Source organism: Oncorhynchus nerka, linkage group LG14 (assembly GCF_034236695.1).
Source record: "Oncorhynchus nerka isolate Pitt River linkage group LG14, Oner_Uvic_2.0, whole genome shotgun sequence".
NCBI classification, from domain to species: domain Eukaryota; kingdom Metazoa; phylum Chordata; class Actinopteri; order Salmoniformes; family Salmonidae; genus Oncorhynchus; species Oncorhynchus nerka.
This window is the reverse complement of record NC_088409.1, coordinates 41,749,797-41,767,839: the sequence shown is the minus strand read 5'-3', so window position 1 is coordinate 41,767,839 and position 18,043 is coordinate 41,749,797. Positions and strand designations below refer to the sequence as shown.

At 40.8% G+C, this 18,043-nt stretch overlaps 1 protein-coding gene across 1 annotated transcript; it reads left to right on the top strand.

Annotated features, from left to right (window-relative positions):
• The first annotated feature begins 420 nt into the window (after window positions 1-420).
• Window positions 421-17,366, top strand: LOC115142238 (PHD finger protein 1-like). The gene is given in 16 exon segments (XM_029681692.2): window positions 421-1,021; window positions 1,589-1,667; window positions 1,771-1,852; window positions 2,536-2,622; window positions 3,142-3,236; window positions 3,786-3,934; window positions 5,336-5,431; window positions 6,195-6,263; window positions 6,487-6,610; window positions 6,985-7,052; window positions 7,316-7,447; window positions 10,719-10,797; window positions 13,677-13,789; window positions 14,048-14,131; window positions 14,268-14,425; window positions 14,428-17,366. Coding segments are annotated over 15 exon segments (1,548 nt in total). The 5' UTR covers window positions 421-1,021; window position 1,589; the 3' UTR covers window positions 14,562-17,366.
• Window positions 17,367-18,043: the final 677 nt, after the last annotated feature.

Here is an 18,043-nt window from a genome sequence, read left to right as displayed (position 1 = left end):
AAATTATCCTTAATTACTTAGGCATAGTAGGCTAGCTTTGTATAGTCCAAAACCTGAAAATAGGCTTATCTGGCAAGGGGACCACAAAGACTGCACAAAGTAACTCTATATAAACAATCACAATGTTTATTATACATATTGTATATTGCAGCCTAGGCTATATAATCAAAATGTGTAGTAATGTTAAGAAATTAGATAATGTATGATTAGATTGTGATTATAGTTTTATTTTAGCTGGAAGGAAATACAAATGCTTACTATAGCAAGAAAACTATTTATTGTGCAATTTACTGAATGGGGAAAAAAAGGGAAAAAAAGTGAATAACACGTGTGAGCGCAGCTTCCACTTGCCCTTCTAAAACTTTCTCCAGGACTCCAAACTTGCAGCACCCTTCTTCGGGAGGTACCAATTAACTTCCACTAATTGCCCACTTAAACTCCAGCGACTATCGTTGTCGGCTGATTTTTAACGGGCTTTTATCACAATTTGGTTAATTCTTTAGAAAACACAGCTTGCCTTGTCATAACGGTTTAGAGGTAATTTCTTCGGATGTTAAGGTGTTCCCGCCGCCGTTGACCCGGTCCCCACTATCTCCCTCCCACTCTATCTCTCGGTGTTTTATGTCTGCGTCACAACAAGTCGGTCGAGAAAGAGGCAGGGATGATGGCGTCTCTCGCGGGTTGATTCGCGTGCTGCTCTGACAAACACGCTTAATAGCATCAGTAGGTGGAGAAAAGAGAGCAAATGCACCGGAACATGACGAAACTACGTCGCGGAGGACAGACAGACCATACAGACCGAGAGAAAGACCGACGTACCGACGGTGTCTCACTGACGACTTGACAGACATACGCGCTTGGCACAGACACATACATGCACATCCACTTTGGCACACACGTAGGCTTCACATCCAACCGGGCAGTAATTGAGACGAGAGGAAAACAGAAGGGAGAAAATATTTCATGTCAAGCCGGCACAGGAATCGCTGTGACCCCAACGGAGAGGAGTTCGACTTGACAGGTAGCAATGGCTCTCTGTTCATCCAGCAACACTATCTATGTTAATTTTTATTGATCTGAAAACGCTATTATGTATCATGTGTCTCTTTGACTTGAGTGCCTGCACTGGAACAACCGCTGGATGTGCAGAGATTACGTCCATAGGCTACAGCGATTCCTTTCTATTCAAGTTTGTCGTTTTCGATTTTCAAAGAGGATACAACACAGAAGTGCATGAGAAAGCAAAGTATAGAGGCGTACAGTGGTGTTACAATCAAACTACAGTGCAGTCATCATGCAGTGGTGAATGCATTTTCTCACATGTGTTGTGTCATAATGGTTTGTCCTGCTCCATGCATGGGCATTTACACTCATCATTGAACCTGCTGGATTCTGACTGTGGCTATGCTGGGTTTGTGAGAATGCAACCCCTTATCCACTCCAGCCCAGTGCCCATGGAACGATAAGGCCATAAACCTCGGTCGGCAATGGCAGCAAAGTATCCAGTAAATAAATTGGATTTCCATTTCACATGAGCCCCCTCCTCTTCCTCACCCCTTCTCTCTCTATCTCTCTCACTTCTCTTCAGGATGGGGGGAGTAAGTGAAGGGGATGATGTGTTAGCTCGATGGAGTGATGGACTACTGTACCTCGGCAATGTGAAAAGAGTAAGTGTGTGTGTGCGTACGTGTGTGCATGCATGTGCGCATTTGGAAAGTATTACATTTAGGTTTGAGTGAACAATTCCACTGTTTCCATCTCTCTCCTCAGGTAGATGGAGTCAAGCAGTGTTGTCTGGTGAGATTTGAGGATAACTCGGAATTCTGGGTCCTAAGAAAAGACATTCACTCTTGTAAGACTTACAACTTACTCTTGTTTTCCTCAGTTAACACAAAACCTTTAACAGCGGGTTCTTGGGCACTGTGGAATTACTTTTGAATCAAAGAAATATCCCCTAAAATGTTGATACAAATATTTCATACATATCTACCCTTTCTATAGATAGGGGGCTAATTGAGGATGCTCCAACTATTATCATATTTGAATAATCTTTACTTTTACCCTACCTTGATTCACTTCAGGGAGATTAAAGAAATTCATAAAATGTTTTTCGATTTTTCTCTCAGCTTTGAAAAGTTTGTTCTTAATTTGATGCTCTCTCTCCATTCCGATCCATTGTAGTTCAAAAGAATGTTGCGCAATTAATGTCTCTAGTCAAGGTTGAAATACAACATTCCCTGGAAATATTGGCAATTCTGATGGGGTACTTTTAGGTGTAATTGGTGTATTTATGAATTTATTAGTGTAATGACTCCATAGGGAAATGGCGCCCCCACGTAGGTAGTGTAAAGTGGAGGGAAGCACAGCCAAATATCCACATGTCAAAAGGAGTGAAATCTGAAAGGGTGCAGGAGACCTTGAAATCAATGAAGTGGCAACGAAATGAATCAATATACATAAATTAACACTGTTGAGTGATCTCTCTCTCTTTCTCCCCCTCTCTCTGTTACTCACTCATTTTCTCTCTCGCTTAAGTCTCAGTTGGAGTGGAAGAAGTTTGCTGTGTCTGTGATGCCCCGCCTCTTAAAGAACCTCTCATCAATTGTCTTAAATGTCGTCATGGTAAGAAAACACAACATGTTATGTACTCTTCATAGAGGTATTTTCAAAGAATGACTTATGACGGATAGGCACAACTATTTTAAATAAAGTTTAAAAAAACAATGGCATCTATTTTTTGTCTTCAGGTTTTCTACCAGATAATATACACTGGGTGTACAAAACATTAGGAACACCTTCCTAATATTGAGTTGCAACCCTTTTGCCCTCACAATAGCCTCAGTTGTCGGGGGAAATGGACTCTACAAGGTGTCGAAAGCGTCCCACATAGATGCCGTCCCTATGTTGACTCCAATACTTCCCAGAGTTGTGTCAAGTTGGCTGGATGTCCTTTGGGTGGTGGACCATTCTTGATACACACAGGAAACTGTTGAGCGTGAAAAACCCAGCAGCGTTGCTGTTTCTAATGTTTTGTACACTCAGTGTATAATATCTCATGAAAAGAGACAAGGAAAAGGCCTCCATCAGTAACATATCCTCAGTATGTGAATTACAGTAAACACTCTCTCCATTCCATAACAGGTTATCATCCGGAGTGCCACACTCCGTCCATTGAGCCGGAAGCTGACAGCAATTCTTGGATATGTCGGCAATGTGTCTTTGCAGTGGCAACCAAGGTTAGACTGCTAATCTTTGTTTCACACTCTGCCTCATGGCTCAGGGAAAATATCCAATTCAGACTTGTAACATTTGAAAAAAAATCTATCCAGAGGATTTCAATACCAGTGTTGTGTTAAACAATGTTGTCAATGGATATATCTGAAGGAAACCACAGAAATGTTACAACTCTGGATTATTCACCATAGGGATTAGATACTCCTCTACGTTGTGCCTGGACATCTGACCAGTTCGTCAATGCAGATTGTTTCAAGATTATACTGTATTATAGACATTATGGTCAGTAATTCATGAATGCTCCAATTCCGTACTGTAGGTGTTAGATGAGGGAGCACTGTGGTTAAGGGCTAATTGCTCATCGGTCAATGTCGATCTCATTGACCTGACTTTTCTTAAGATATAATCTCACTCAGCTGACCTACAATAAAATGAGATGAATCGCTTTTTCTGGATAGTTCCCATCCAATGTCATCTATCTTGAATGTACTGACATGACCGGGAGTGGAGAGGTCGCTGTAGTGAATCGATTTGTCAAAATTGTCTTTCAGAGAGGGGGAGCCATCAAACGAGGACGGTTTGCCCGGCTCATGCAAATCATGAAACTTCGGCTGCCCTATCAGCTGTCATCTTTAGACTGGGACCCACAGCATCTGACCAACCAGCAGCAGTGTTACTGCTACTGTGCCGGACCTGGAGAGTGAGTGACAATTTATAGCTTCTAACAGATGCCCTCAGTAGATAAATTATGTTATACAACGGGTGGGTCTAATCATGAATGCTGATTGGTTAAAACCGCATTCCAGATGGTGTCTATTCTACAAGTTACCACTGGCTACGTCTATGATGTTAAAATGCCTATTTACTCTGTTCCATCTGACTGCGCAATCCACTGATCTCCACTATAAAAAGCATCTAGACATTATCTCACATTTCTTTGAGACCAACATTTAGTTTTTAACATCAGAGATTTGTATGAACCTTGGTGTCTGTCTCTCTGACATTTGCAACATTGTTTCAACATTCAAATTCTATCTCCAGCTGTCCCATAGTAACAAGTCGGGATGAGACAGACATGCAGGCAGCTTTTCTCAGCCAGTTGAAATTATGAATCAGCATCATTTTTATATGTATAAAAAGAAACAAAGTGCAGCTAGTTTGTTGTTTTTCCATCTTCAGTTTGAAGTGATTGTGTTAGCTGTGTTGTTGGCTAGCTCCTCTGAACAGCAGTGTCCTAAAGAGAGAGCACATTTTCTATGCCAGGCGAAATCGTGCCTCATTAGCTCATTGTTACGGATGTATCCACATAAATGACAATGCAAATGCAGCGACTTTGCTCTTATTCTGGCTGCACTGTTTGACATGACTGTAAGTTAGCCGTAGTTGGCTAGTTAGCAAGCAAGAATAACAATGTTGCAAGTCAGTATTTCAATGGAACATTCAGAACAAACGACTGAGTCGCATCCATAGATACAGAACAAAAAGACTGAACGACTGGGTCGCTTCTCTGGCAACCAAACTGATAGAACGAACGACCAGCCTGCTTGGGTATCAACCCTAGATTTGTGTCGGGACTATATCTTGTGGAATGATGAAATAGTATGAATAAATTAATCAAAATAACGTTTATAAGGAAAATATGTCAATCATTATTTGAATATGTTGTTAACCCGTTGTATAAAAGTGATAATGCCCTCAAAGCCCGCGCTTGGAGGATATATTGGCATGGTTTGCCGGCCTTCGACTTCGTCTCGGTTTTAACAATACCCATAATACTAATATATCCTCCAAACACTTCCTCTGGCATTATCACTTAATAATAACATTTTATAACTAGTGTTTACCACAAGTATTGGTCAATAAGATTTACTATTCATTTTCCTTACCGACAAAAACAAATAGAATATTCATGTCGGAACCCTGTATGTCCTTTTCACCATTATACAGCTCTCCTGTCAAGACATAATGTGTTTTTCAGTTGAGTATTGCAGCCTATTGAAAAAGACATAATATACAGTACTCTTGTCAGGTGGCCACCAGATGTTAGCTATGTTTTAGGCCATTGGGGAGTGTGGTTAATGTTTATATTTATCAACTGCAGGTGGAACCTGAAAATGTTGCAGTGTGGAAGTTGTGGTCAGTGGTTTCATGAAGCTTGCACACAGTGTCTGACCAAGCCGTTGTTATACGGAGACAGGTGAGTCAGAGTATTGTTATCTATAGCCTTGTACTGCTCCTTTGCATTACCATTGTCAAACCATAACAGAGAGGTTATAAAACTGGCAGTGGTAGGGCTAATGCTGTTAGTGTTTATTGCTAATAGCAGTGCAGTTGTTATTCTGCCTCTCTGGTGTCCAATGTAATGTGGTAGATGTAAAAATGAATTCAAATTAGTCCAGTCCGCTACACCATTATTGTCACATTTAACCATCTGTATTATCCTACTGGTTTAATGCCCATGATATATTATATTACTCTTTGTTTCTGCATAGAAAAATAATTTTTGAGATCGATGGTGAGGTAGAATGTGGTGGGGTTGTTATATCTGCTAAACAAGTGATGGAAACTGGGAAGAATTTGCTGACAGCAGCAACCGCGTGCTATGTTATGTTTCCATTGACTTTTATATCTGGTCAATCAGATATGCTATGTTATGTTTCCATTGACTTTTATATCTGGTCAATCAGATATGCTATGTTATGTTTCCATTGACTTTTATATCTGGTCAATCAGATATGCTATGTTATGTTTCCATTGACTTTTATATCTGGTCAATCAGATATGCTATGTTATGTTTCCATTGACTTTTATATCTGGTCAATCAGATATGCTATGTTATGTTTCCATTGACTTTTATATCTGGTCAATCAGATATGCTATGTTATGTTTCCATTGACTTTTATATCTGGTCAATCACAGACAAAAATAGAATCATCTGTGTTTCCTTTTTTTTCTGAAAGGTTTTATGAGTTCCAGTGCTCAGTCTGTGCAAACGGACCAGAGACAATTCAACGGCTACCCATGAGCTGGTAAAGCTATACAGTATCCGCTAAGAGACGATTACATCATTTAAACTGCAGGGATTATCACACTGAAACACTCTTGAAAACCATTTTCTTGTGACAGGTTTATTGAGTCATGTGGGTTACAATATGTTAATTCCTCCGACTCAATGATGTAATGAAAAGCTTTGTGGTGTGAAAAATTCTGAACTAACTGTGTCTTTTCCTGGTGTGTTTATTGTAAATACAGGGTAGATTTGGCCCATTTGGTGCTCTACCACCTCTCCTTGTGCTGCAAGAGAAAATACTTTGATTTCGACCATGAAATCATGTCGTTTGCCAATGAGAATTGGGACTCTTTGCTTCTAGGCTCGGTATAAACATTTCCTCACTTATGTGCTATGATGAAACAATGTGAAAGTGTTAGCTAGCGTAATTTTTAGCAGTCGTGGTAATTATGTGCTTTGATTTCATTAGCTACTTGTCATTGTTATTTAGCACATTTTAAATAGTGAATATCACTTGTATTTTATGTGGCTCTCAGGTACTACAGTTGCATTTAAATCAGTTATACACTTTTTTAATGAACTGTTCACAAATCACATTAATAACTAACTACGTTATCCATGGAAATGTTTACCTTTCACCAATGAATGTCAATGTGTCTCTAAATGTATTAACATTTGTTTCAGGCTACCATCCACAGTGTTAATCAAGCTCTTGATTTTCATTCCTCCCTGTCCCCCAGCTCTCTGACACACCAAGGCAAGATCGCTGTCACAATCTGCTCAACGCTTTGAACTCCAACAAAGACAGGTGAGAGTCTGCATATGATGCGAAGAATAAACAGAAGCCACAGCTATGCTTGACCAGATTTATGATATAGTGTTGCTTCTGGAATTGTACATAAGGGTAAAGAAAATACAGTTAGTTAATTGTTTCTTAACTCTTTGATATTGTCAATAGAACGATAAGAAAACATAGACAATAATGATAACTTGTTTTAAAAAGAACGATGACCTGACTTTACAAAGTTGTTGTCTTTTGAAAGTTGTCTTTTTCTCTGTGATGTCATCCAGGTTTGTCTCTGGTAAAGAGATCAAAAAGAAGAAGTGTCTTTTTGGGCTCCAGGTCCGAGCTCCGCCTCCCCTGACCTCTGATTCGTCCCCCCTCATCACTGACCCGCCCATCAACATCACCCAAAGGAGAAGGTCAGAGTAAGGACAACTTCTGTGATTATTATTCTCTCATCATCACAAACACAAGCCTCAGGACCCAACTCTTTATATGGATACATTCATTCTAGTAATGAATTGCACATTTACAATAGTGAAAAAGAGCGGCACCTTGTAAACGGTGGTCCTTCTAGCTGGATAGGAACAACTGTTCCTAACTAAACAGGCATCTGTGTGCCTCATTAAGTCATTTAAGGGAAGGACTCACTTATTTCACACTGGTGAATATGTTTATAACTAATATTTTCATCAATAAATACATCATCTATAGTGTGTGTGCATATGTGCGCATTCGCATGTGGACATTGATTCTCTTGCTAAAAATTCTCAACACCATCTTCTCTTTTATTCTCTATGGGCTTCAAATAAAAAACACCACATTTATACCCTGACATATAGTACCAGTCAAAAGTTCGGACACACTTACTCATTCCAGTGTTTTCCTTTATTTTTACTATTTTCTACATTGTGAAATAATATGGAAGACATCAAACTATGAAATAACACATATGGAATCGCGTAGTAACCAAAAAAGTGTTAAACAAATCAAAATATATTTTATATTTGAGATTCTTCAAAGTAGCCATCCTTTGCCTTGATGACAGCTTTGCACACTCTTGGCATTCTCTCAACCAGCTTCACCTGAAATGCTTTTCCAACAGCCTTGAAGGTGTTCCCACATATGCTGAGCACTTGTTGGCTGCTTTTCCTTCACTCTGCGGTCCAACTCATCCCAAACCATCTCAATTGGGTTGAGGTCGGGTGATTGTGGAGGCCATGTCATCTGATGCAGCACTCCATCACTCTCCTTCTTGGTCAAATAGCCTTTACACAGCCTGGAGGTGTGTTTGGTCATAGTTCTGTTGAAAAACAAATGATAGTCCCACAAAGCGCAACCCAGATGGGATGGCATATCGCTGCAGAATGCTGTGGTGGCCATGCTGTCTTGATACTAGTCATCCCGGATCCAGGATCGTGAATACAGCCTCAAGCTCATTACCATAACGCAACGTTAACTATTCATGAAAATCGCAAATGAAATGAAATAAATATATTTGCTCTCAAGCTTAGCCTTTTGTTAACAACACTGTCGTCTCAGATTTTCAAAATATGCTTTTGAACCATAGCTAAACAAGCATTTGTGTAAGAGTATTGATAGCTAGCATAGCATTAAGCCTAGCATTCAGCATGCAACATTTTCACAAAAACAAGAAAAGCATTCAAATAAAATAATTTACCTTTGAAGAACTTCAGATGTTTTCAATGAGGAGACTCAGTTAGATAGCAAATGTTCAGTTTTTCCAAAAAGATTATTTGTGTAGGACAAGTCGCTCCGTTTTGTTCATCACGTTTGGCTACGAAAAAAACCTGTATCCAGGAGTGTAATTATCGCCGCAAGCTCATTAGCATAACGCAACGTTAACTATTCATGAAAATCGCAAATGAAATGAAATAAATATATTAGCTCTCAAGCTTAGCCTTTTGTTAACAACACTGTCATCTCAGATTTTCAAAATATGCTTTTGAACCATAGCTAAACAAGCATTTGTGTAAGAGTATTGATAGCTAGCATAGCATTAAGCCTAGCATTCAGCATGCAACATTTTCACAAAAACAAGAAAAGCATTCAAATAAAATAATTTACCTTTGAAGAACTTCAGATGTTTTCAATGAGGAGACTCTCAGTTAGATAGCAAATGTTCAGTTTTTCCAAAAAGATTATTTGTGTAGGACAAATCGCTCCGTTTTGTTCATCACGTTTGGGTAAGAAAAGAACTGAAAATTAAGTCATTACAACGCAAACTATTTTCCAAATTAACTCCATAATATCGACAGAAACATGGCAAACGTTGTTTAGAATCAATCCTAAAGGTGTTTTTCACATATCTAACGATGATAAATCATTCGTGGCAGTTGACTTTCTCCTCTGAAGAAAATGGAACGCGCATGGAGCTGGAGATTACGCAATAATTTTGACGGAGGACACCGGGCGGACACCTGGTAAATGTAGTCTCTTATGGTCAATCTTCCAATGATATGCCTACAAATACGTCACAATGCTGCAGACACCTTGGGGAAACGACAGAAAGTGCAGGCTCATTCCTGGTGCATTCACAGCCATATAAGGAGACATTGGAACACAGGGCATTCAAAATCTGGACCATTTCCTGTATGAAATTTCATCTTGGTTTCGCCTGTAGTATTAGTTCTGGGGCACTCACAGATAATATCTTTGCAGTTTTGGAAACGTCAGAGGTTTTTCTTTCCAAAGCTGTCAATTACATGCATAGTCGAGCATCTTTTCGTTTCAAAATATCTTGTTTAAAACGGGAAAGTTTTTTATCCAAAAATGAAAAGAGCGCCCCCTATCTCGAAGAAGTTAAGTGTGCCTTGAATTCTAAATAAATGACTGACAGTGTCACCAGAAAAGCACCATCACACCTCCTCCATGCTTCACGGTGGGAACCGCACATGCAAGGATCATCCATTCACCTACTCTGCGTCTCAAAGACAAGGCGGTTGGAACCAAAAATCTCAAATTTGGACTCATCAGACGAAAGGACAGATTTCCACCGGTCTAATGTCCATTGCTTGTGTTTCTTGGCCCAAGCAATTCTCATCTTCTTATTGGTGTCCTTTAGTAGTGATTTATTTGCAGCAAACGACCATGAAGGCCAGGTTCACACAGTCTCCTCTGAACAGTTGATGTTGAGATGTCTCATGTCTGCAGTTAACTCTCATGAACTTATCCTCTGCAGCAGAGTTAACTCTGAGTCTTCCTTTCCTGTGGCGGTCCTCATGAGAGCCAGTTTCATCATAGCGCTTGATGGTTTTTGCGACTGCACTTAAAGAAACTTTAAAAGTTTTTTAAATGTTTCCGTATTGACTGACCTTCATGTCGTTTTTCTTTGCTTAATTGAGCTGTTCTTCCCATAATATGTACTTGGTCTTTTACCAGATAGGGCTATCTTCTGTTTACCAACTCTACCTTGTCAAAACACAACTGATTGGCTCAAACGCATTAAGAAGGAAAGTAATTTGGTTACTACATGATTCCATATCTGTTATTTCATAGTTTTGATGTCTTCACTATTATTCTACAATGTAGAAAATAGTCAAAATAAAGAAAAACCCTGGAATGAGTAGGTGTGTCCAAACTTTTGACTCGTACTGTAGTTTTCTAAGTAAAAACATTGCACCACTCCCCAAGTTATTGACTGTGTTTCTGTGTTGTTATGTGGAGTAGCCCATTGTCACTGCCCTGCCAGAGGAGAGCGGTGGGGCCAGAGTCACGCAAATCAAAGCGGCGCATCATGGAGACACAGGTCAGTGCTTCTGTCTCGAACCAGGCATCAAGGGAGAGATCAGCCATCAGCCGCCTCCTTACTGCATAGCAAAGAGCTGCCTGACATTGGAATGACTTGTCAGTCACAGTCAGTCAGTGGGTGGAGAAAAGGTTCTCCTTATAGCCAGTGTTGTCTGTTTACATGTTCTTCAAAGCCCAGCCTACCCCTCATACACTATTGAGTTGAAGCTGGTTTAACGTTTATGACTCGATCGAATATGACAACATGTTATGGTCACGGGTTTAGAAATATATATTTTAATATTAATAGAAAATACACATCCTTTTATACTACTGCTCAGGCTGCCTCCCTTATCCTGAGACAATAAATGTTATAGACTGGTCGTATTTCAGCAGGCAGCACTTCCAGCAGACTGTTGTATCCTGAGCGGACATGAATCATCTGCCATCTTGGGGCAGGTTGGTTATCCCAGGGAAAGTGAGAGGGGAAGGTGCGCTGATGTGAGGCATCTGGGAGCACTTCTAAGTGCACTTTTCAGTCGATTACAGTTTGGCCAGGTGGCGCTGGCTGCTTTGACAATGCAGCATTGACAGAGCACCTCGATTTAAAGGGACAGCGCGCTAGTAAGGGGAGGGGATAATGCTAGTATACCACTGCTGTATTTACTGTATATGTTGTGGGTCACAGTCCAGCATTGGAGGTTGACAGAGCTGAGGGTGTGCTAAGAATTGAGGAAGCAAAGGATAGATGGGATAGAGTACTGATGCTTTTGTTATTATGGTAGCAAGCTCACACTGTAAGAAATGGTACCTGACATGCTGACCAGACCGGACACGTCGTGTGCTCGAGCGTCGCAAAATAAATGTAGAAATCCTTGTTATTCAATTATTGCACCCACACTGCTCTCGCGCGCCAACGAGCATCTGCGACGCCATATAAGTTAAACGATGAAAAAAGCTTGGAAGGAGGAGAGATGACTAGAAACGATTAGGTTGGCTGTTTTATGTGTGGATTCATTGTCGGAGTAGAGGTCCTTGTGCATTTCAGGTAAAATAACAACTCAATGTTTATATCCCAGGACAAATTAGCTAGCAACAGCAAGCTAGCTAAACCGGACAAATTAACGTTAGCTAGCAAAAGCAAGCTAACTAGCTAAATTGCCATACATGTGATTTTCGACCTGTCCCCAAATTAATGTCATTGGTTCGGAGTTTGTTTTGATATTTTAACCTGCGTGTCGTGATCGCGTTTGGTGTGGGGGGGCAAAATAAATTTATGCACGATGGCGCACGGGCGCAGCCGGTTTGGGTTCCGTGTCAGTCTCCACAATATGAATCTACTTATCATAGGCAATGGAGGTGACAGATATACACTATATATATACAAATGTATGTGGACACGGCTATTTCAGCCACACCTGTTGCTGAACATCACACAGCCATGAAATCTCTATAGACAAACATTGACAGTGGATAAGAGCTTAATGACTTTCGACGTGGCACCGTCACAGGATGCCACCTTTCCAACAAGTCAGTTTGTCAAATTTCTGCCCTACTAGAGCAGCCTTGGTCAACTGGAAGTGCGGTTACTGTGAAGTGGAAACATCTAGGGGCAACAACGGCTCAGCCGCAAAGTGGTAGGCCACGCAAGCTCACAGAATGGGACCTCTGAGTGCTGAAGCTTGTAGAACGTAAAAATTGTCTGTCCTCGGTTGTAACACTCACTACCGAGTTCCAAACTGCCTCTGGAAGCAGCGTTGGCACAATAACTGTTCGTCAGGAGCTTCATGAAATGGGTTTCCATGGCAGAGCAGATCACCATTCGCAATGCCAAGTGTCCGATGGAGTGTTACAAAGCTTGCCGCCATTTGACTCTGGAGAAGTGGAAACGTGTTCTCTGGATTGATGAATCGCGCTTCACCATCTGGGTTTGGCAGATGCCAGGAGAACGCTACCTGCCAAAATGCATAATGACAACTGTAAAGTTTGGTGGAGGAGGAATAATGAACTGGGAATGTTTTCATGGTTCAAGCCACTTTTTATCCAGTGAAGAGAAATCTTAACGCGCATACGATTACATTCTCGACTATTCTGGGCTTCCAACTTTGTGGCAACAGATTGGGCAAGGCCCTTTCCTGTTTCAGCATGGGCTATGCCCCCATGCACAAAGCAAGGTCCATACAGAAATGGTTTGTCGAGATCAGTGTGGAAGAACTTGACTGGCCTGCACACAGCCAGGCCTAATCGCCCAACATCATTGCCCGACCTCACTAATGCAAGTCCCCGTAACAATGTTCCTACATCTAGTGTAAAGCCTTCCCAGAAGAGTGGAGGCTGATATAGCAGCAATGGGAGGACCAACTCCATATTAATGCCCATGATTTTGGACTGAGATGTTCGACGAGCAGGTGTCCACATACTTTTGGTCGTGTAGGACATGGATCATGCTATGCCTTGATGAGACCTAGTAAGTGCTGATAATTAAATTAATCGTGATACAATAGCAATATCACACTGTAAATAATGTAAAAGTTGCTGCAGCAGTGTGTTCGCGGAATACAATACAAGTGTGGGATGTGGAATTGTAATGCAGGTTTAAAGCTGTCACATGAAAACATATATTTCCTTTTGGAAAGACTAGCCCTTTGTACTAACAAAGTTCCAGCGTCCGGCCTTTTTAAAAGTGAAATGCAATTGCATTTTTTAAACGATATGTATCAAATGATACAGTATGTTAACAGACCTTTGGTTTTTATTTAGATGTATTCACAAGCAGTATGGATTCTTCTGTAAAGATAACATGAAAGGGCATGAACTGGAGTATCATGTCTAATGTGTGTTTGGATCCACTGATTTGGCGTCAGAACACTAGCTAATCAGTGTTTCTCCTGTGTCCAGCCTTGTCCGCCCCCGGTCCCAGCCACCCCAATAGATCTGGTGCCATGTTGCCATGGCTACGTAGGTGGAACTAACCTCTACAACTCCAGGAAGGAGGAGGAGCTGAATTTGGGGTTGGTACTGTTATTGTATTGGTTACACTTTACATACTGTATAACAAGTAATAATGCATTGTACTATATTTACAGAGTGTTACTGTTTTTTTTAACATTACATCCTCACTGATACCCTTATCAAATCAAATCAAATTATTGGTCACATACACATGTTTAGCGAAATGCTTGTATTAGGCAGTGTGTCAGTAGAAATCCATGCATTGTTGCTCTTTGTCCGTTTAAAAAAAAAGGTTTATATCCCTGCTCTTTCCACAGCTCTCCACCTAAGAGGATGTTTGCCCTGTATCACCCCACATATAATGGAGCCCCAGCCATCTCTAGAACCCTGCATCACTATAGGTCAGTATTAACCACAGCTCCTCCTGCTCTCTGGGGACTACCCTCAATCTAGACATATAGAGAGGAAACCATAGCTGTGCCTGGATGACAATGACAAAAAGTATGATGTGAAATATTCATCTCTCTCTCTCTTCAGTGCGGAAGACCCTTGTCGAGTGCCGCCCCCCTGCCTCCCCTTCTCCCTGTCATCCTCCCACCATCACCACCACAACAACCAGCAGCACCACCAGCCTGGCCAGAAGTTGGATCCGTGCCCCTCCCTCATGCTGCGTGATGTCCCTTCCTATCCGGGCGGCGTGGGGGCGGGGGGGATGGGTTAGCTGCCAGGGGCTGGGGGGGCGGGGACGGGGTGAGGATTTTGGCGAGGCGAGTAACGCCAGACGGGAAGGTCCAGTACCTCGTGGAGTGGGGGAACGTGAGTGTGTACTGAGAGAAAATGAGAGAGAGATGGGGGGGGGGGGGGATCAACACACCAGAGTGCTTGGCAGCAAAGAGGGGATATTGGGGAGAGAGAGAGAGAAAGAATGACTGTCGTGCAGGTGCCACATCAGAAATGTGTGGCAACTTCAAGTACAAGCAAAACAAAAACCCCACACAAGGCAAATCCAGGTTGCTCAAACGATATCGCCTCCATTCTATATCATCACACTACGTGTTACTATATCTCCCTCTTTGCTAGTGTTTCTCCTATATTTGTACTGTATACCTTTGGAATATGCCTTTGCATTTATCATGTTTACGTTTGAAGATTGTATATACAGTATTTGATTATAGGCAATTTGTTATGTTACCTATTGTCATACTTGATTTACATGATATTATGTAATAGAAATATATTAGGAGCCGCAACAGGGCTTTTGTTTTATAGTTAGATTTATATATTCACAATATATTATTATAGAATGATTTGATGATGTGGTTGCATAGTGCCTATCTGGATTGTGCATCTGCAGATTGAGAAGTTGACCTGAATCAAGGGATCAGGTGATTGAAATGTATGATAACTATTCTATAAGGTTTTCTTCCTCATCCACCAATTGCAATTGAAGAGTCACGACAATGTTGTGTAGGCTTTCACACACAGAATTAGTGTAAAATACATTCCAAACAAATATCAAAACACCTCAAGATTACTGATCAAAATCTTTGATCAGATAGTCATGGAAAATGGCTGCTCGTTGAGCCAGATTTCACTGTCAATTTGTTGAGGGGTGCTTTACATTCTTTTAGGGAAGAGAAGTCAACAAATTCTGGTATTATGTGCAGGTGAAACTATTTGTACTGTTTTCCATTTTCAGGTCATAGACAGAGGAGTCAGCTCCTATCTTCCAGGTTTACACTGAGGATGAGAGATAGCGTTAACTCTGGCCCACTTCAATGCTGATACCTAAGCCCTGGTCTGGACACTGTAGATCTGACAAGATTGGATAGATATGAGCAATATGGCTTATGTTTCATCCAACCTATCAGAGGGAAAGGTGCAGCTTTCATCATATTTCTCATATATCTGATCCTTTCAGATGTACCCAAGTGTCTAAGGGGTAAGGGCTATGGGTTTGTGTTTGATTTGGAACTGGGCCCCGGAGATCATAGTGGAACAGGAGGTTGTGTATAGAACTCTAGAATATCATAGTGCAAGGTTCAGAGTTTATATTTATACAGATCCTTTATTTCTGCCTTTTGTGGGATAAAACACAGATAAGAGTAAATGTATGTGTTGTATCCCCCAGAAGACAGATTGTGTTACAGGTGTAGTTACAGTAAATAACACAATAGGCAGTTATACTGTTATAATCATGTCAACAGAAACCATGTTCAGTCATTTTTTTAAAAACCACAACAAGATGTCGCCCATTCCCCAGATTGAATGATGTGAAATATGCCATCTCTTACTTAAGAAATAAGGCCCGAGCGGGTGTGGTATATGGCAAATATACCACAGCTAAGGGCTGTTCTTAAGCACAACCAAACGCGGAGTGCCTGGATACAGCCCATAGCCATTGTATATTGGCCATATACCACAAACCCCAGAGGTGCCTTATTGCAATTGGTTAACAACGTAATTAGAACAGAAAACAAGTAATTTTGTGTCATACCTGTGGTATACGGTCTGATATACCACATCTTTCAGCCAATCAGCATTCAGTGCTCGAATGACCTGGTTTCTAATAGTGAATAGATGGTTGCTCAGCCTGGTCTCATCGACTAGACGTAACATAGTAAATGTAAATCCAGAACACTCAAATTAGTATGATATGTTACATTTGGTATGGTTAGATAAGACAGAAGGTTACTTAAGGCAAAAAGGAAAGTAATGTGGTTGGTCAGAGTGGATGGGTAGGTATATAACGCAGATGACTAGCAACCCAAAGGTTGCGTGTTCGAATCTCATCACGGACTTTAGCATTTTAGTTTATTAGCAACTTTGCAACTACTTACCACTTTTTAGCTACTTTGCACCTACTTAGCATGTTAGCTAACCCATCCCCTAGCCCTAACCATAACCCTTTAACTTAACTCCTCACCTTAACCCCTAGTGTAGTTAACGTTAGCCACCTAGCTAACTTTAGCGTTAGTCACATAGATAACGTTAGCCACAACAATTTGGAATTCGTAACATATCATACGTTTTGCAAATTCGTAACATGTACAAATGACAATTCCTAACATCTAATTCGAAATGGATAATGGACATCCACAAATGAATACATATCTATTTGGAGTGTCACAGATTTACATTTACTATGTTACGTCTACCCCTGAGTCCAGGTTGGATTGCTAAGTGTTTGGCACGTTTCTAAATGGCAGTGCAGGTCAAATGAACCTCCCAACTCAGTCCTTCCCATCCAAGTTTAGGATTTAGATCATTCTCAGTGAATTTGGCTGTAGTTGAATAGGAAGAGGTCTGTGGAACCATCAGTTCGATGGTAATGAATGTATCTGTATGTTTTCTATGGTAAAGTATGTCTATAGACCCGTCAAGTGTTCGTTACTGTAGGTTATAGATGGAACTATACAAAATTACTTCAAAGGACTGGGGTAAATCTGATTTTGAGTTGAGGAATAAGAAGCTAAGAGAGTCTCTATAGTCTTCTCTTTTTTATTTGTAGTCAAGTCCAAGTTTGGTTTGATGTATTTTTGGACTTTTGGTCAAATTACGTTTCTACATGTATAACCTAGGCTGACACAGCCAATGTAAAATTAAAAAACATTAAAAGTTGCCCTTCACATCTTACCAATGTGCTTTGAGTGTTTTCAGTCCATTTCTTGTTTAACTTACAATATGTATAGGCCTATTTGTATTTACAGTAGGCTAGCCAATAATAATATATGTTGAATTGCACTTCAGCGAGTTATTTTCAATTCTATTCCATTTTATTCTATTGGTATAGCAATAGATTTCACACCCCATTCACATGTAGGTATTTTGTGATGAATCAATAGCCCTTCTGCCAGGCAAACCAATTGGCTAGTCCTTATGGCTCTGTTGCCAAGAATCTCTTTGCCATGGCATGTCAAGAGCAGTTGATTCATTGCAGTGACATTTCAGATAGCCTACTGAATCTTAGAGGGCTATGATGATGCCTACTGCAGTAACTGTATGTTATCCTATATATATGGTGTCATTCTAATTAGCAGATCACTATAGGCCTTTACATAGGTCGTTAGGCCGAAATGTATATTCAGCATGAAAGCTTTGGATGGAATTATGTATAATGCATGTACTTACTTACATGTCCCACTAGGAGGAGGTGTAAAGGAAAGATTAAAGGGCCTTACCGTTCGGTCTCCAACTGCAGCTGCAAGAGTCTACCGCCAGGTGGTAGCCATAATCCAAGTTTGACACCGTACTGTGCAGGCAGGTGAAGCAACTGAGCCGATCAGGACGCCATGTTGGCTCTATGGACCACG